We start from the raw sequence: 20,508 nt of genomic DNA, 5'->3' as shown, positions 1-20,508 counted from the left end.
AAAGACCTAAACACACTGCAAATTAATAAAGATAACGAATATTTCATGCATGAATTACCTATAGGTAAAACCAGAATCTCATAGATCCATTGCAGTGACATTTGCTGAATATTGCTGTCTGTTTCTTTTAAGCAGAATAAGAGGGACGGCAATATAACAGGTATTATAACAGATTCACCGTTAATTCAAGATTTACTACAATTTGGACAATTCTTTGATTTCAATTCGAATTGCGCTAATTGTCTTTGCAGATGCATTATAGTCGCATCCTTTTGCTTTAATTGGACCTTTAAAGTTGTTATGGAGTCCTCCAAAGCACCATACACAGCTTGAACTTCAGGTTGATATGTAAAAACTTGTGGTGGTTCATCTAAACAGAAAAATTCCCTCACCACTGGATGATTGGGTAGTTTTAAAAGTACCGCATTCACAAACACTTGTAAACCTCTAACACGCTCTTCTAAGAATGCCGGTTCGAAGTTATCACGGAACCATCTTTTGCCAGGTAAAGGAAGCATTACGTTTGGTAATTCAGATTTTATCCTTGTATATAATCTTACAAAATCAGTATACCTACGAAATACTAACCAAGATTGATCCCTTTTATCGTCTTCTACTTTTAATTTATATATAGTGAACCTAGCTCTTTCTTCCATTACTTCATAACCTACAATTGGTATTTGTAATGATTCAAATTTTTTAATTTCATCGCTGTGTAAACTTAAATCTATATTACTTATACTATTTTGTACATTTCTATTAAAATCTCTTGAATAATTTTCATTTATATTACCCATAGATTTATAATGATTTCTTTGCATATTTGATTTACGCTGCTCTGTGACTTCATTGTCAGATGTCGATTCTTTATATCTAGCTTTATAGAAGTTATTGAACTGCACTATGGCATTTGTTTGTGTTTGACAATCATCACTGGATGTAGATGATACTTCATTGTTCATGCTATCACGTTCTATCAAAGGTATCGTTCTATTATTGTCCAAATTTTGTACAGTTGCCATTTTTACCATATGTTCCTGTAAAATAAAGAAATATCATAAATACATATAAATTTAATAAAAAACCAGTCAAGCCGTTTCAGAGGAGTATGGTAATTAACATTGTGACACGAGAATTATAATAATGTATGGATGTTTGTTTAAAGCAGTGTTTCCCAAAGTGGGCGATAACGCCCTCATGGGGGCGTTTGAAACCTAGGAGGGGGCGATATGGGGCACAAAAAATGGGGGGCATTGAAATTAATTAAAGTAATGAAATTGTGGTTTTTAAGTTTTAGGGCTGAATAAAAATTAGGGGCGCTCTGAAATTAATAATTGATTTTCAAAGGGGGCGGTGAAAGATATAAGTTTGACAATCACTGGTTTAAAGGTATCTCCGGAACGACTCAAGGGATGTCGATGAAATTTGGCACAGATGTGGAACATAGTCTGGAAGAACATAGGCTACTTATTACGTCTTTTTTGTCGCGGGCGACAGCTAATATAAGATAGATTTCCTTGCGTGTATTTATCTACATCGTGTTCGTATTAGAAAACATTAACATAAAACACGTTTCATTATTGAACCGGCATCTTTTACTTTAGATATTATTTTTTAAAAAAAATGGGACCCATCTGCAAGCACTTCCTTTCTATTAAAATAATTTTTATCAAAATCGCACCACCAGGGGAGGAGTTTCGCGGTAACATACATAAAAAAAACAGTCGAATTGATAACCTCCTTCTTTTTGAAGTCGGCTAAAAATAATGTTTTAGGTCTTAATGGAAAGGATCGTATCGTCCCCGGCTTTATTCACGTCAAGGTCATTGAAGACAAATTTATATGCGAATTGAATTTAAATAAAGCTGTTGAAGCCTTGATATATTCAATAAACTAATCTACTAATATACCATACTAGCGATACATTTAGGCTTTACAGGAGAGCATGTAATATATTTTGAATACATTTTTAACTTTATCATTAGACTAGCTGTCGCCCGCGATTCTGTCCGCGCGGCATTAAAAAACCTTAATAAGTAACCTATGCGTTCGTCCAGACTATGTTCTACATCTGTGACAAATTTCATCAAGATCTGTTGAGCTGTTCCGGAGATACCTTCAAACAAACATCCAATCATCTAAACATTCGCATTTATCTCATCTATATATATAAAAGAAAGTCGTGTTAGTTACACTATTTATAACTCAAGAACGGCTGAATCGATTTGACTGAAAATTGGTGGGCAGGTAGCTTAGAACCAGGAAACGGACATAGGATAATTTTTACCCCGTTTTCTATTTTTTATTCCGCGCGGACGGAGTCGCGGGTAAAAGCTAGTTTATAATATTAGTAAGATAGTATTTATGTACTTCAATAAAATAATGGACAATCTTTTGAGATTTTAAGCCTTTGTCATTACGTAAAAATATTTCGTAAATAACCATTTAATTTGTAAAAATACAGTATCATAATGGAAGTCAGTGGAAAAACTCCTAAACTAATAAAAAAGAACTTGATGAAATTTCATACATTCAAGTAAATGAACTTACACTGAACTAAATATAAACAAGTTCATTGACATCTATTTACCGCTGTAACACGTAACTGTAAAAGTGTTAATAAAAAAATTATAATTGTACCAGCTCGTAAAGTGACGTAGTCACAAAAAATCACCGACAAAAAATAAAAATTATTCCGCCTTTTTCAATTAAAAAAAAAATCCACAAACTAAAGACCGAACCGATATTTTAAGGCATAACATCGCCAATTGAAATTAAAACAATCGATTTTATAAAATCAAAAGCTATTGTCTGCTACTGCTACTGCATTAGTGTAGAATTAAATAACCCGATATTACTGCCGGATACGTCAGCTACCTTACAAAAAGTCCTCAGTATTTTTTTTTTGATTTAATAAGGCATTGGAATCCTGGCAAAGTCGATCCAGACGTTTCACAGATTACGCGTAACCGTAACAAATGTCGACAGACAAAATTTTAAAAAATAAATCTTTCATCATCAGTGAGGCATAGACGAAATATTTTTTTTTATTACGTACCGAAATTCCATTTCATTAAATCTATAGTTGGAAATATTCTGTTTTACTACAACGCCATCTATGATTATAAAGCTCACAATATTTTGAAAATAAAATACAAGACTACTAATTAACGGGCAGTTAAAGTAATTATGCATCATAATGAGTCAAAAGCAAGTATTTTAATTATACTTAATGAAACTTACAGTTAATTTGTATCGGAGAAAGTATAAGTTAAAAAATACTTTCTTTTATCAAGAGCTCGCCAAATGGAAGTCCGCATTCTCTACTTTTTTTTCGTAATGCGTTCTCTAACTAAAGCTCTGGGTTAGGGGTGTCACTTTGGTTGTATTTATGAATACATTTAAATTACCATAATGTACTTTTGATTTATCAAACCCTTAGCATAAGTTGAGGAGCGTCAGAACAAAAATCGATAAATATGTTTTCTTTTTAAACATTTTGATTTTTTTATATTGTCAATTGGTTGTGAACCATAAACTTGGCCATATATTTACACTTTAAAAAAAAATTGACTTATCGGTTTTTGTTCCGATGCACCTCAACTATCTTTCAATAAAATTATACTAAACTGCTATTTAAAGACTGTGAGTGTTACAATTAAACAACAATTTTGTTGATACCTATAAATACAAGTCCAACCTGGATAAGTGAGAGTACATAAGACTGCTTTTTCTCTCTCATGGACATTGTCCATCGGGACGGACCAATAACTCGCCTATCAACTGTATTTACTTCTAAATAACATGGGGTCAGTAGATATTTGACCTCTATAAACTTGTTTAAGGCTCAAGGTCTTTTGACTGAATTAAATTGCCAGAATTAAAGAATTAAATATTGAATCTGATAAAGGTACATATGTATGTAACTGTGTGACACTAAAATTACATACTAGCTGTCTCCCGCGACTCCGTTTGCGAGAAATTAAAAACTTAATTAATAGCCTATGTGTTCTTCCGGACTATATTCTACATCTATGCTGAATTTCAGCTAGATCCCTTAAGCCATTCTGGAGATATACCTTCTAACATTCATCCATCTACACTTTCAAATTTATAATAAGTAAGATAACAATTTTGAACAAGACAATGCACTAGGTGCAATTTTAGGAATTGGTAGAATATAAAGAGATGTTAGATGGGGTAGAACCCCGCACACACTTCGTCTACCTGCAGTAGTATGTTCTACAGACATATGAGCATGCACTTTTGTTTAGTTATTGCTTCTATTAAATTTTATAATACACAGTAATAAAAAGGTTATTTAAAACAATTTTACGATCATGACATTATCAGCACTAAACAAATCCAATGTCAAATAAAACATGAAATTATAATAAACTTACGGAATTCTAAATTGTTATTAGTTTTTGTCCTGGCACTTGTCTCTCGTCTTATACACACATACATACAAAACAATAACAAACATAACAATTGACAGATTGCCAAACTGTTTACTAAAACATTCTCTTAAAACAAACAATATTATTATATTGATTCAGAAAATATCTATGACAATAATTTAATAAACAACAAAGCCTGTAACTATATGGGGTGATCAGAGATTGTATATTTTCCTTACAACAGGCAGAGTTTATCAATCACTTTTTAATCCTGTCACCTTTCACAAAATACAACATATTCCTAATTACTTGTTACTTCTTATACCACCATTTGCATGACTAACTGCTACCTGACTAGTTAATTATAAATGGGGGTAGACTTTATCTCATTGTAAGGAACAAGGCAAGTTTTTGTAAGTGGATCACCGCGAAATTCCCTGACATTACACATAGTAAATTTGCCTATCGCAATTTAACACACTCACTGTATTCTCTGCAGATACACTTAAGAGAATTATTATTCTCACTGAAATGTGTTCAGGTGTAGCAGTAGTAAAAACCTACGATAATGAGTTGTTTTTGTTTATTTGATTGACGTTTTTTCGATGTATTTGATTTAGCATATTGTGATAATTAATAAGATAAATTACAATACTTACTTTTAGTTTAAAATGAACTTTCTGATAACAGTGCGCAGTATAATTTGGTTCAAATTTGACACCTTTGATTTGATTACTGCACAATAGTTCGTATTCGACGAGACATTTTCACAATAGAATGATTGCTATATGACGTCAGCGTTTCAATATTAAAATAATGTAAACTTGTATTTTTAAATTATCACATATCCTTGAAGATAACGAATTTAGCAATATGAAATTGAAATATATATATATTAGAAAGACAAACTTATTTTACGACGACGCTTCACAAAAAGTTATGACACATAATAAATAAAGAAAATACAGGATAGTGTTGTCAACTTTATATCGATCATAATTTCGATTTACCAAATCGATATAAAAGTTCGTCTTCCTTTTTATCTATTTTTAAATGTAAGAATACATCATTGTGTGAATTTGTAAACCGCTTTGTGTAAATCTAAACTTTTTCGGTAACTAATTTTGTCCGTGGTTGTTTTGTTACTAGTCTTGCTCTTCATGTACTCTTTGAATCAAAGATCAACAGAGACTAATTATTTTTGACAAAATTACAAATGACACATGTCAAATAGTAGCTAAGTCAAAACAAACAATTCGTTTTAAATATTGTAAAAGAAAATGCTATATTTAATTCTTCGACAAAAACAACATAAAGCCATCATTTAATGCACTGAGTCTCAGAAATATACTTGAGAATATCTTACTATATACTTGGATTTAATGAGATTAAATGATGACTGAACTAGAATTATCAAATTTAGTAACAATTAAATGCAAACAACAAGTGGTACGAGCAGTGCGCTTTAACATTGATGGTTCTTACTGTTTAACCTGTGGAGCTGACAAGAAAATAAAACTATGGAATCCACATCGTCAATTACTTTTAAAAACTTACGGAGGACATGCGAATGAGGTTTTAGATGCAGCAGGTTCATGTGATAGCAGTCATATCGTCTCTTGCAGTGCTGATAAGTCTGTTATACTATGGGACGTGGCTACTGGCCAGCCTGTACGCAGATATCGTGGCCATGCTAGCACGGTAACATGTGTAAAGTTTAATGAAGAGTCAACCATGGCTGTTTCTGGATCCGTAGATAATACCGTTGCCTTTTGGGATGTTGTTAGCAGAAGGCAAGAACCTGTTCAAGTGTTAAAAGATGCTAAAGACACAATAACATCTATACAAGTTACAAATAATGAAATTTTAACATGTTCCATAGATTGTCACGTCCGTTTGTATGATATACGTGTTGGTAAGATGATTTCGGATTATATTGGAAAAATGGTTACTTTTGGAAGTATAACACATGATGGACAATGCTATGTGTTAAGTTGTGCGGATAGTACAATTATGTTGTTTGACAAAGATTCTGGAGAACTGTTGAATACTTTCTCCGGTCATGAGAGTAGAGATTACCTTTTAGAAAATGCTATTAATGAGAAAGACAGTTTAATAATATCAGGGTCAGCAAGTGGAGAGATATTATACTACGACTTAATAAGTAGTAAATGTGTGAAGAAATTAATACATAACTTAAATAAGCCTGTTATTTCTATCAGTCATCATCCTACTGATAGTTACATGTTAAGTGCTTCTGAAGATGAAATAAAACTTTGGGGTACTAGATTAATGGAAATGGAACAATAAACAATATAACATTAACTTTGCCATTTTTTTTAAATTATATTTTTCAAATATCTTGGCGGACTAAGGTCTTCGACAAGCTGTGCAGTGCCCTTCCCCATATCCTGCTATTTATTGCAACAGTGTTTTATTGCTTTGGTGTAAAGATTACCACGGAAACGACTCGCTCTAGCAGTAACAGCAATTTTCTAAAATTAGTTACTTTATCAATTCATGGCGGAGTGACGGAGATTCAATAGGTAGGTAGGTGTTGTGGGAGATGAAAGGATGCTGCAAAAATAATTGCAATAAATAATCTAAATAGGAATTAGTAAAAACCTTAAATGACCACGGATAATTTAGGATTGCTTTTTTAGACGTATAAATTGTAGTGCCAAAACTTTCTAAAAGCAACATATTTAACGCTGTTTAACTGTCCAATGTTATGTACTCTTTGGCAACAAGTGCAATTGCAATTGACAATAGTTTCGATTCCTGTTAAATCGATTTAAGAATCGTTTGATCGACATATCAAACATGAAAATGCAAAACACTTTAATTTCATTCTTTTATAAGTTTTGTTAGTTTCTCATCTGATAATAAGAATTCGTTACTTTTTAATTATCACCGTAAAAAATAAAGTTTTACTGCTGAAGTATTGATTGGACAAAGAAATTACCATAAAAATCGATTTTAAAAAAATCGACTGTGGGTACGACACTTCGAAATGCCCATCCTTATCGCACAGAATTAAAAAATTAAATTCTCAAATTCCGACAGGCGTCACTCGATCGTTTTTTAACATTTCATACGAGTAGAAGTCAAAACAATATAAAAATACGCTTAAAAGTTTTAAATGCTAACCAGAAAATGGGGACCCGATCATCTGCTAAAATAAAACTGCGGAGTCTTGCCTTTAAATGCGACATTTGCGGTCGCAGATTAATGAGTGCAGAAGCCCTCAGAACACATCAATTGTGCATACACAATATTACAAATAAAGTTAAAACGAAAGTTGCACCTAAACAGGGCGTTACCAAACCGAAGACTCAGCCACAAACACAAAAAATGAAGAATATAAAACTTGAAAAGCCAAAGTCTGCACCGACGAAGAATGTTGCAGTCAACAGTAAACTAGTGAACAAAATAGAAGAGAAAGTAATTGCAAAACGTGGAAGTAAATCTATTGAAACTTGCAACGAATACGAATGCCCGAAATGTTTTAAGAATTTCCCTGATTATTTCCTAGCTCATAGACACATACAAAAGTATCATTGCTTTAACAGTAATAATGAAAAAGTGTAAGTTAATTCTTCCATTTCATAACAACATATTTCAAAAGATTATAAATTGGCAACTAAAAAAAAAATTGTAGGTTATGGTATCAAATATTTTCAAACAATTGCATTTGGTGTACTGTTTCCCCTTTATCTTATAAAACAAGTGATACTTACACAACTATGAAGAACTATTATTTAATTGATAAATTCAATAGACCGGATATTTAATTTTCTACCTTCATAGTGTCTATCTAATATATAAAATTCTCGTGTCACAGTTTTCGTTCCCGTACTCCTCCGAAACGGTTTGACCGATTCTCATGAAATTTTGTGAGCATATTCAGTAGGTCAGAGAATCGGCCAACATCTATTTTTCATACCCCCTCCCCATTTTTTAACTGCGCGCGGACGGAGTCGCGGGCGAAAGCTAGTATAGTATATATTCTTTCTTACATCTCTATCAACAGTCATATCTTATTTGATTCCTTTATAATATAAAAAAAGTTAAACAAAAAAAAAATCTTAATTCTTAATTTCAGGTCTCCCAATTCACCAAATTTAATAAAGCCAAATATAATGTTGGTTTGCGCCAAATGTAATCGACGACCGAAGTCATTAGAGACACATAAATGTACATCGTTTAAGTATGACCAGATTGAAAACGCAGCCTTGTATATATGCATGGGTTGTAAAGAACAATTCCAAAGTTTGAGGTTATTCGATCTTCATGTGTCGGGATTACACTGTGACGGAGTTGAGAGTATGTTCTTCCCAACAAATGAAGGTAATGTTCATGAAATTATTAATACAATGAAATCTCACACTTTAACATCGGATAATCTGTTTATGGGTCACAATGGGTTATACATTCATTTATATAATTACCTTATGCCACTGAACAAAGTATGTAAATATCTAGCTTTTTCCCGCAGCTTTATTCATACAGAATTAAAAAAAAACATAATAAGTATCCTATGTGTTCTTACAGACAGATGATCTACATCTGTGCTAAATTTCATCGAGATCCGTTGAGCCATTCTGGAGATACCTACAAACAAACATCCATCCAATGGTTCAATGTCTCTTGCTTATTAGTTAGTGAGTGTGGTGCCTAATTCTAGTCCACATTCCCTTCCCACCATTTTCTTATACTGAAAGGAAGGGTAGGGGTACTGGATTTAACAGAGGAGGGGACAAATAGGAAGAGGAAATATCATCTGTATGTGAATCCGCAATTGCGGATATCTATGGATAGCGCTCACTTCGCTATTTAGGCGGATTCAGGTGACCGCTTGCATGTTTGCCACCCTATGATATATAAAAAAAATCAAGATCCTGTACTAGGTGACTTGAAACTAATTTCTGCCTATCCCTTATTTAATATGAACATATTTAACTTATATAGGAACAGCTAAAACACTCACACATGTCCGGTGTGGGCACTGACTAGTTTATAATTATGTAGTAGTTTATGATAATGTCTCACGAAAGTTTGAATAATTTAATAAATATGTTTTGTAATTTTCAGTATTCCTATCATGGAAAGAAGACGTATTAAAACAGACAGGACTAAATTATTATGTACTTGGTAATTATAATTACAAAGAGATACTCCGTTGTCCTTGTATACCAGATGAAAACGTTAATGGTGATATTATACCATATTTATGTCCGTCTTGTATAGTTGTGCAAGAATTACCCAAAGGTACACAAGTGCACTTTTACAAGAATCATTACAGTCATGCGTGTGGTACATACACTTTACCAGATAAATATAAAAAATATACATTATCCACACTTATACAAAATGAAGAAGCGTACACAGAAATTGATATGAAAGCAAATGGAACTGAAATTTATCAACAGTTTAAACAGTTAATGGATTGTATTGTTCAAGATGCGGCTAATATAAAAATTGATTCTTTAAAAATCTTGTTAACGAAAGCATTAGATATGACAACTGTTTTGAGTAAGGAAGTTGATACGGATAGTACATTTATGTCAATGAAATTAATATTAGATAATAATATTACTGGTTTATTAAATAATGATAATCAACAAGTTGGGAAAAGAAAAAATATATTGAATGAAAAAAAAACTGAACCTATAACGAAAAGATTTAAAACAAGAACTTATAAAGATAGTAAATCTGGAAGTTTAGAAGATGCTTCAATAAAAATTGTCAATTCATTCTCTTTAGCTGAACATGAAATAGTTGATGCAATTAATAAGGGTAATGAAAATAATGAAGAAAATACAAGTAATAAAGTTACCGAGAAAAATATAAAAGATTCACCATCGAGTTCCGATAAAGAGAAAGATGAAGTTGTAAATGTTAAAAAGAAACAAACTGAACAATCGCCATCATCGTTTGCTGACTCATATAAAGTATTTGTGAAACAATTATCAGAACCCAGTCCACCATTACGAAAGAAAAAATCTAATACAATAATTAAACAAGTTATAAAATCTGAAATTGATATACCTAAAGAAATAAATATAAAACAAGAAATAATTGATAATGAAAATTCATCTGATATCAAACAAAAAGATGTCAAAATAATACCAATAGATTATGAATATGAAATAAAAGAACAAGAAAATGATTGTAATATACTTATTCTTAAAATATAAAAATAAAAAGACGTAAATTAAAAAAAAAACTTGTAAATAACCAAACTTTATGGTGGCTCGGAATAACATGATATTGCGCAGAACACAATTTTACTATGAATTTCGACTGCACACAAAATTTATTGACATTCCTCAAAATCTAAAAAAAAAAAATATGAGATTCACAGTTATGGTGAATTCACTTTCGTAAAATTATTGCGTACTTCCCTACAATATTGCTATTCCTTTTGTTTTCTTTCAGAAAACATCATTTGAAATTCTTAGTTGTGTTCCAGCTCGATATTAAAGATCGCGGTCAAACCCGCCATAGAGTTTGAATCTTTTAATACTTTTATGTTGTGAAACAGTCAATCAACATTTACGGAATTGTGGTTTAATTTTTACAAATAAAATTTTGTCTTTTTTAATGTTTTTTTTTATTGTTTACTATAGTTGTAATTCTGATTACAATACTTATTATATTAAATTGTTTTAAATGGCTACGAAATCATGTTTTTTTTTTTCGGAAAACTTAACACTTTCTAAATGTTATTGAAAAAAGTAGTTCGTATTGTAAAGTTTGAAAGAAATAAAAACTACTTGCTTTGTTTTAAATTATGTTACAGTTTAAATATATTATTTGGTATTTTAATCAGATCATTAAATTTTTGATATTATTTTTGCACCTCAATTGTTAGTTTGTATGGTCAGTTGTAATAATAAAAAGTTGTATATTTTTAGGAAGTTTCATTTGCCTCATTACAATAATTTACTCATAAGATGAAGAAGACAAACATTAATAGCTAATTACGACATTAATTTGATCAAATCTGATTTGAATAAATGATTTTTTCGGAACAAAAATTTTCAAAATGTTAAAGAAGGACAATTTAAGATGTTACAAAATTTATTAAAAACTTGTAAACAAAATCGGTGCTTTTATATTTCATCTCTTATGTCACACTATTGTACTAAGTTTGTGCCTTGTCTGTGTCTTTTTTTGTTTTATATTTATTGTGTGACAATAAATGTTTTTTAATCATAATTAATTTCTGCAGTATTATTTTGTTCAACCGATTCTATCTATTTAAGTAGAAAACATTTATTTAACACTAGCTGTCGTCCGCGCGTAATTAATAAGTACCCATGTGTTTTTCTAGACGATGTCCCACATCCGTGTCAAATTCCATCAACATCCGTTGAGCCAAGATACCTTCAAATAAACATCCATAAATCCATTTATCTGAAAATTCGCATTTATAATATTAGTAAGATTTGTTTTTTAGCCTATAGGTTAAAGACAAGGTAAAACTTGTCTTTAAACTTGAAAGTTAAGTAGTTTCACACTCTTTGGTTAAATACTCTTTGATTTTATCATGTCAAAACACCATGTTTGAATTTAAAAAAACAAAACATAACGGTTTTAATGTTTATGTTTTGTGATATGTGCTAAAATTATATTAAATTCTGATCATATATTAGGAAATAATATAGAAAAGGAGATGAGTAACGCAACCAAAATGCGTGAGTACAATTTTTACCACTATTACATATGAATAATTTAATAATGTTAACATATTGATTCATAGAATTCACGAATTTAAAATAAATGCCAAAAGATAACTGTAACTTCGTCAGTAATATTCTTGTTTTTTTCTTTGATTGTCGGATCATTGCATGAATATGCTTTTATTAATAAACTAGGTTTAAAAAAACGATTGTGATGACTATGTTTTTACATGTGTTTTATTGCAAACCCATAGTAAATAAAGGCAAAATTAGTGATAAATATTGTAGGTAACAGCAACAGTCTTTAGTACCTTCAAGAAAAGACCGTATTCCTTAACCCTCAACTCATTAACTGTTCTCTTATTACGTCCAAGTTTGATCAATTAAAATTGTGCTTGGTTTACATTATACTAGTATAGTTATGCTCAAAATCAGTAACTGGCGCCAGTGAGCTTGAACAGTCCATGCCAGGCCAGTGTCAATGTCGTACTCTAGTTGCATAACATAAACCTGGTATAAGTCAATACACTGATTTTTAGCCGACTTCAAAAAGAGGGTTATCAATTCGACTGTTTTTTTTTTTTATGTGACTGCGAATCTCCGCCCCTGGTGGTCCGATTTTGATAAAAAATATTTTAATTGAAAGGAAGTGCTTGCAGATGGGTCCCATTTTTTTTTTTAATAATTATAATTATCTTTTTCTAGAACTGGATGAATTAGAAAGACTGATGAGTAGAATGCCACGAGAGCTCTGCTGTACAACATTGCTGCCGGAATTTGGTGTGCGCTGGCGTGACATGGCTAAAGCTATACGCAGTGCTCGTATGTCGATGACATCAGCAAGTATTGCAAAGATTGTGTGCAGGAAGGTCGCTAAGAATCTACCTGCGTTAACTGTCGATGAGATTATAGCTAAATTGAGGTTGCAGAGTAAGTAAATTTTACTAAAATAAATCCGAAAGTTTAGATGGATGGATGTTTGTTAGAAGGTATTGTCGTAATGTATCAACAGATTTTGATGTAAATTGGCATAGATATAGAACATAGTCTGGAAGAAAACATAGGCTACTTATTAAGTGTTATATATATGTATATATTCCTATCAAGTGGGGTCGGTGATAGGCAGACAGTTGTAAAAATAAGGTCTATAACACCTTGTGTGCTGACCCCTTGTGAGTGGGATGAGGCCAGGGTGATAAGTAGAGTAGAAACTTTTGTGACTTTGAGCAGTTTGAACAGACATTTTGGTAAATTTCACATTAATTTTGACACAAAAATACTGATAATTTTATGTGTGTACAGCCTCCTTAAAGGATTTCTAGTTAAGATGGCTTTCTTTGTAAATAATAAATTTCTAGCTTAATTCCAACACATTTATGTAAAAGTTTTTTTAATTCTTTCAGTGGTTGCGATACAGAATCGTATCTGGCATGTGATTAATCTACAAGAACCGCTAGGTGAGCTGTGGGAGCCGGATGAGTTGCCGGAGAGACTAGTTGACGCACTGACGACTGCGCGCGTCAGCAAGAATAAGCACTCAGAGGTATGTTTTATCTAATAATGTAGTGTTTTTATAATGTGTACTTTGAAGACTTTGTTTTTAAACCAGAAAACATTCAAAAACAAAAAAGTCACATATTTGGATTATAAAATCTTACTTTCATTGGCATAATATTACCAATGCTTTGGTTCATTCATAAACATACAAACTTTTTGATGTGAAACTTCTATAGGATCACTTGTAAACCGAATTGTTGGCGTGGCGACGCTTGCCGTGGCGACGGGTCGCCACGCTATACTGAGATATACATATAATATATATATTTTATTTTAGTAATATTTAATATTATTTATTATTATTATTATCATTACTATTACTATTATTATTTATTTAATTATAATGTTTAATATTTTATGCATATTGCTTGTACAGACACGATGTTTCACATCTGCCAGGCGTCCCATGACGGCTCACAATTTTTATTTAAGTAGATAACTTATACTTATATCCCCAGGTCCAAACGGTCCAGTTAGGTGATCTAGTGTTTGTGAGTATACAACTCAAGTCTGAAGTGAGATGTAGTGCTCCAGTATATTTGGCAATGCCTTTAGGACTCCCCGTTGCATTGGTTAGTTCCATAAAAGCTAATGGGTTACTACAAGCTTGTGTGTTAGGTGAGTAACTTAGATAATAATATAAAGGTAAACTCAAAGTGGCAATGTTTTTTTTTTCTGGATTTTGTGACTTTATTGGTCTTAAGGTGTTTTTTTAATGTTTATATTCCTTATTTATTGGATGTATGGATTTTAGTGATGTCGAAGTACCAAAGAAATAGACATCTTACTAATATAAACTAGCTTTTACCCGCGACTCCGTCCGCGCGGAATAAAAATAAATGCACCCAAGATAAAAAAGTTCCTATGTCCGTCTCCTAGTTCTAAGCTACCTCCCCATCAATTTTCAGCTAAATCAGTTGGACCTATCTTGAGTTATAAATAGTGTAACTAACACCACTTTCTTTTATATATATAGATGAATATTTAGATGGATGGATGTTTGAAGGTATCTCCAGAACTGTTTAATGGATCTAGATGAAATATGGCTTAGAGTTAGAGCATAGTCTAGAAGAACACTTACGCTACTTATCAAGTTTTTTTTTTTTAAATTACACGCGGATGGAGTCGCGTGCGATAGCTAGTTTTTCGTTTTTTTCAAATTTGCCAAATATTTTGACAACAAATTAATAGCTAGATTTAAGATTCAAACTTTAACAAATTAAAATATAAATACTTAAATGCCAACATAAATTTTATGTTGTTACAAGTTTTATTTGTTATTTTTTCATAATTTTTTTTTTAAAAACTGTAAACTAATTAATTATTTTCCAGGTTTAGGATACAAAACCTTTTCGGACGCCAACCTGAATGGTAGACATATACCCTCACTACTTCGTATCCATGGTGGTTGGGACGAAAACCAAGGTTACATGACTGAAATACCTAAATACGATCCCGTACCAATTGTAACTAAAACTGGTATAGATTATACCAACAAAGCTTACGATGAACATTACGTTAATACAATATTAGGACCGGATCCGCCATTGTTGACAGATTTACATGTAACTACGTCTAAGATGTTGTTCAACAACGTTGATGATAAATTAATAAATTTAAAAGCTCATTTTTCCAGTCAAGATATTGCAAAGACTTTGAAAACTTTCGTAAGCAAAGGTTCTTTGGCACCTAATTCGGAATTATTACATATTCTACATACAGCAAAATCTAATAGATTGGAAAATTATACGGAAAGTGAATAATCTATATACCTAGTCTTGCCATATATTCTGTCCCTAGCTAAAACATGTCTATCTCAAAAATAAATTAGCTAAAAGTAATGAAATACAACACAGTTATTCTTTATTAACTATTTAAAGGAACAAATAAGAAATTAACTCAATATGACTAGTTTTGGCTTCACACATGTCTTCAATCAATCCGGACACTTGTCTATCGCCGCACGCACCGTTTCCAAAGGTATCGAAGCCTCTCCTGCCAGCAAATAACGTTTCAACAACTTGATACTGTGGTGAGGTTTCGAGCAGGCTATCTCTCTAAAACTGCCCACAGTTGTTAATCCCTAGGGCTGAGGTCTGAACTGCCCGAGGGCAATCTTCACACGCGATAAAACCCGGCAAATTGTCCTTTAGCCACTGCTGAGTGGTTCGTGCTTTATGTGCCGGGGCCGAGTCCTGTTGAAAGATCCAATGCTCATTGGAAAACATTGTTTGAGTGAGTAGCTTCACAACAGGCTCCAAAATGTCACTCAGGTAGTTTGCCATCTTCGTTTTTATGCCATTTTGGCAAAAATGGAGGTCAGTGACCCCTTCGTACGACACGCCCCACCAAACCATGACTGATGCCGGGTGATGGCCTCTTTTCACCTTGGCAACCTTCTCCAAAGCCTCCTGAGAGCTGTGAGCATAGACCCTGTCATTTTGACGGTTGTATTTCTCTTCTACCGTGAAAATTTTCTCATCGGAAAACAGGATTCTTCGGTACCCGCCATTAGCGTGCTGTTGAAACGGCTATTTCGCTCTGGTCGCTCTTATGATTTGTAAAGCAACTGTCAAGCGATATCGTGTACTTCATCGATAAGCGACAAATCTAAGGTCTTCTTTAGTCATGCGAGAGATGGTTCTCGGTGGAATTTTCATCTCCCTAGACAAGATTTTCTGCTTGCGGAGAGGATTTCTTCAGATTCGCTCAGCGACAGCTTTGATCACCGCTGGCGTCCTGGAATTACGCTGGCTGCCGCTCCTGGGCCTGTCATCGATAGAGGACATCTCACTGAACCTTTTGATAGTAAGGTACACGAATTTCATTGAGATTCGAAGCGATTGTAACAGATTGAATATCTCGCTCGAAGTTTTACTGCACTTATGTAGAGCTGTTACAGCGATTTGATTGTCTTTGCCGCCCCACTCCATGATGATTTCTTGGATGAATACCATCAAGTGAGGGTTTTCTAGGAGAATGAAACCTGCTAATGTCACATGAAAATAAAAAAAATTGAAATGACATTCCATTTTCGAAAATTTTTAATACAAAACTTTGGGACAGTATTTATGGCTAGACTAGGTATATAAAATTCTCGTGTCACAGTTTTCGTTCCCGTACTCCTCCGAAACGGTTTGACCGATTCTCATGAAATTTTGTGAGCATATTCAGTAGGTCTGAGAATCGGACAACATCTATTTTTCATTTTTTTTTTAACTCCGCGCGGACGGAGTCGCGGGCGACAGCTAGTAATGAAAAAAAAATCATCGTGACATCAGCTGATTATGTCAAAATGGCGGCAATCATATAGTCATAAAATGCAACAGCTTATAGCCTGTCCAGTGGATGAATATGATGCTTTCTCTGTTTTTTTTTTTAAAGAGAATGTGAGAGATAAGGTGTTACGACTGAAGAATTAACGTAACACTTTCACTGCCGACTTTATATAATAAAATAGTATTGAACATGTTAATTATAATAAATTTAAAACAAGATTATTAATTTTTGTAATTTAAGTGGAATAATTATATAATTAAATTTTTTTACAATGTTTTTTATTTTATAAATTCCTTTAAATTTCTGCGTGGTTTTCTTCGTTTTTTGTTCGTATTTTTTTATTTGGAAAAATAAAACAGAATTTGACAAGATATTTTTATTTAGACCACCACATTCGATAATTCTAAACAAACTTATAGAAACAAAATATAGACTAGAAATATAATAAATCTATAGTTTGAAAGAAGTTTATTGGACCAAATTATTAAAAAAAAAATCGCCAAAACGAAAGACATTTCTTTTTTTGATTCCATAAGAGCCAAAAACAAAAGCCATTTCAATAACAGTCCAATAAACTTCTTTATTTATAACTGAAAGGAAAAAAAACACTTCAATTCCATAACAAAAAACAATATAATTATCTTCTCCGTCACATTTTCTTCGACTAGTGCCTAATGATGGCAATATTTTTAATATTAATGGCATCTCCATTTAAAAAAAAAAGTTTTCGCACCAAAACAACTGTCATGTAATTTTTTTTTTTACTTTATGACCTTGTTACACTGTGGTATAACAGACATTTTATGGAGACCATAGAGAATAAACTGCAGCCTTTTTGTTTTTTTTTTACTTGAATTTTGTCAAAGAAAAATTAATATTTATCAATGTTATTTCTAGTGAGCTGTAAAAAGGAATAGCTGTAAAATGTAACATAAAAAAATTCCAAAGGAACTATTTAAAATAATAACTAACTTTCCCGACATTTATATCAATCCAGATAAACATAACCATGGATTATTACGACATTGAATAATCTTTATTAAAAACAAAAAATGTTATATTAGAATTTTTTTTTTCATACATCCTATTTTGTCCATTAAAAGTAGGCAACGCTGCAATCTTAAATTTACTGTAGATTGTCACTTCGCTACTTAAGCGATATGATGTGGCCGTTTGCCAATTTATTTATGAAAATTTAGTGTTGAGCGTGTGTTTTCCGGTTTTTAATCGTTAACTTTTAGGATATTTTTACTTGTTATAACAGTTTCTTTTATCAGAATCAAAGTGGATTGTAATATGTAATTTATTTTTGGATGCTTTTTATGGCATTTTAAATAAAATTATATTGATTTCAAATTTATTAATCTTTCATTTATATAAAAGACGATTCAATGTCGTACATAACTAAATTTGACACTCAAGCGTCTAAGACTTAAACCAACACTGAAACCCCCCTCAGTTACCAATTAACAACTGGATATAGTAATTAATAATCATTTATCTATATCTAGCAAATATGTAACAAATAACCGAAAGCAAAAAATCGACAACTTAAACACGATAGTATCAATAAAAAAAATATATGAATTTCTTTTAAAAAATATGGCAACACCATTGCACCAATACCGATGACACTAAAGAGATCAAACAGTTCAATTCAACAAACATTTGACTTTCCTTACCTATAATAACTATGCGAGTAAAAAAAAACATGCCTAAAATCAACTATATCGCCAATCGTTATTAAAAAAAATAATTTTGAAATTTTATTTCGTTATTATTTTTATATTGCATACAGAATACATATATATTTATTTAAAATTTAACTATCTACATACAAGCACACATGAAATTTTTATGTAGTAAGTAGTGTAATAGTTATGTAGTTATGAACATATTCTACAAAAAGACAAAGCCTACATCAAAATCAATACCAGCGTTAGGGTAGGGAAAGATCGGGGCGCTGGATAGAAAGGGGCGCCATAGGTCTAGGAATTAGTCACGTGAACAGTTAACTCCCCCCCAAGGCATGATAGAAAACCGACACTGATCAAACTAGTTGCTATTTATCTTATGTAACTCTTGTGTTAATACATATTGTGTTTTCTCTCTGTCAGCAGCGTTAGGGTAGGGCAAGGGCGAACGCTTAGAGCGCTAGACATAAGCGGGCGTCGCATACCAGAGAAGGAAGAAAAGGGGCGCCAGCAGTGCCTCCTTATATCTTTGAAAAATTTCTCCCAATACTAAAAATGGAGGGGGGGCGTCGCAAAAATCGCGCCCAGGGCGCCGGAAATTCTAAAACCGACCCTGCTCTGTTTTATCAGATAGAATGACAAGTAGGGCAATATGTATTAAAACAAGTATCACTGTAGTCTACAATTGGAATTTTAACGGAAAACTAAAGAGGCATAGACAATGAAATAAAAAGCGATTTACAAACTGCACACACTAATTACATTTTGACAGCTGTCATTCGATAGTGATGTACCCGATAGCGAATCGGTAACATAAAATACCGATTCATCGATTATTTTACAAAATCGATAAAAAAATCCGGTTATTTTGTTATTTTAAATTCTTATTTTCTTGATATAATGTAAAAAGTATAAGCGAGGTTATCTTTCGATAAATTTTGGCAAGATATTAATATAAATATTTATTATTTAACCAGGACATTAATTATTTACAAACAATTTTTTAAAACGAATATTAGCACCAAGTTTGAAACGCGACAGCGTTAAATCAAATTTATAGCAAGCTATAATAATAATATTTTTTCATATTGCAACACTCTTACCATTGTCAATTAAATTTTTCTTAACTATTTAAGTTACGTTTAATCCTTAATGATAATGAAAACTTCCACAAATCTAAAAATCTACGAAGAACTTTTTTTTAAAAACCTTATTTATCCTAAAAATGTTCTTAATATTACTATTTATAATAGAATTTTGTACTGAAAAAACGGCCGATTCAATTTTTTCCCCCTTTTTTCACTGTCTTACCTTAGATTGTACTTTTATCCTAGACTTTAATGAACGTAGGGCAATTTAGGACTCAACAATATTACAAATGGTACTTTAAATTGTTATTAAACATTACTCAATAGCGTTATTTTCAAAAACCTAAAAATTATAAGAAAAAAAATCTTGAAAAAAATAATATTTGACAAAAAAGATACATAAATTTTCTAGAGCCAAACATAGATAAAATTCAAACTTCATTTTAAAATAAACGCTTCTCGTACAGATTATAACATTCATAAAATCTAGAACAAAGTCAATCTATGGTAAAAATCTTCCAATCTCTATACTACGATCACATTATGCCAACTGATCACAGATTTTTTTAACCCTGCCACTTCTTTGCCGCTACTCAGAAATTATTTATTCACGTTTTATTTCTAAAAATATTTTTTACATGTGTTTATAACTTAAAAAAAATCCTTAATCTTTTATAGTTTTAAGGAACAAAAATTCTAATTTCCAATATAATGTACGAAATAGAATAATGTAGACAAAAAATAATAAAATAATTTCTGCAGCGGCAACACCATTTTCAAACCTCAATATCCTTTCAATCCT

At 31.9% G+C, this 20,508-nt stretch overlaps 4 protein-coding genes across 4 annotated transcripts; 3 read left to right on the top strand and 1 right to left on the bottom strand.

Annotated features, from left to right (window-relative positions):
- On the bottom strand, positions 1-5,273 carry LOC106712618 (sorting nexin-16). The gene is made up of 2 exons (XM_014505236.2): positions 5,060-5,273; positions 1-1,037 (listed from the first exon to the last, which is right to left on the bottom strand). Exon 2 carries the CDS (start codon positions 1,029-1,031, stop codon positions 186-188), a length of 846 nt encoding a protein of 281 aa, XP_014360722.2. The 5' UTR covers positions 1,032-1,037; positions 5,060-5,273; the 3' UTR covers positions 1-185.
- A 436-nt stretch (positions 5,274-5,709) lies between these two features.
- On the top strand, positions 5,710-6,715 carry LOC106712634 (WD repeat domain-containing protein 83). The gene has a single exon (XM_014505257.2). The coding sequence runs from the start codon at positions 5,793-5,795 to the stop codon at positions 6,708-6,710; it is 918 nt and encodes a 305-aa protein (XP_014360743.1). The 5' UTR covers positions 5,710-5,792; the 3' UTR covers positions 6,711-6,715.
- Positions 6,716-7,376: 661 nt separating this feature from the next.
- Positions 7,377-10,974, top strand: LOC106712588. Its single transcript, XM_045685211.1, has 4 exons — positions 7,377-7,987; positions 8,506-8,750; positions 9,495-10,465; positions 10,520-10,974. The coding sequence occupies exons 1-4, from the start codon at positions 7,557-7,559 to the stop codon at positions 10,598-10,600; spliced, it is 1,728 nt and encodes a 575-aa protein (XP_045541167.1). The 5' UTR covers positions 7,377-7,556; the 3' UTR covers positions 10,601-10,974.
- Positions 10,975-12,018: 1,044 nt separating this feature from the next.
- Positions 12,019-15,408, top strand: LOC106712652. Its single transcript, XM_014505276.2, has 5 exons — positions 12,019-12,103; positions 12,794-13,018; positions 13,492-13,631; positions 14,104-14,263; positions 14,978-15,408. Exons 1-5 carry the CDS (start codon positions 12,082-12,084, stop codon positions 15,406-15,408), a joined length of 978 nt encoding a protein of 325 aa, XP_014360762.2. The 5' UTR covers positions 12,019-12,081.
- The last annotated feature ends 5,100 nt before the right edge of the window (positions 15,409-20,508 follow it).

The sequence above is a fragment of the Papilio machaon genome, chromosome 29, assembly GCF_912999745.1.
Source record: "Papilio machaon chromosome 29, ilPapMach1.1, whole genome shotgun sequence".
Taxonomy (NCBI): Eukaryota; Metazoa; Arthropoda; class Insecta; order Lepidoptera; family Papilionidae; genus Papilio; species Papilio machaon.
Note: the sequence above shows the minus strand (reverse complement) of the source record. Positions and strands in the feature narration are given on the sequence as shown.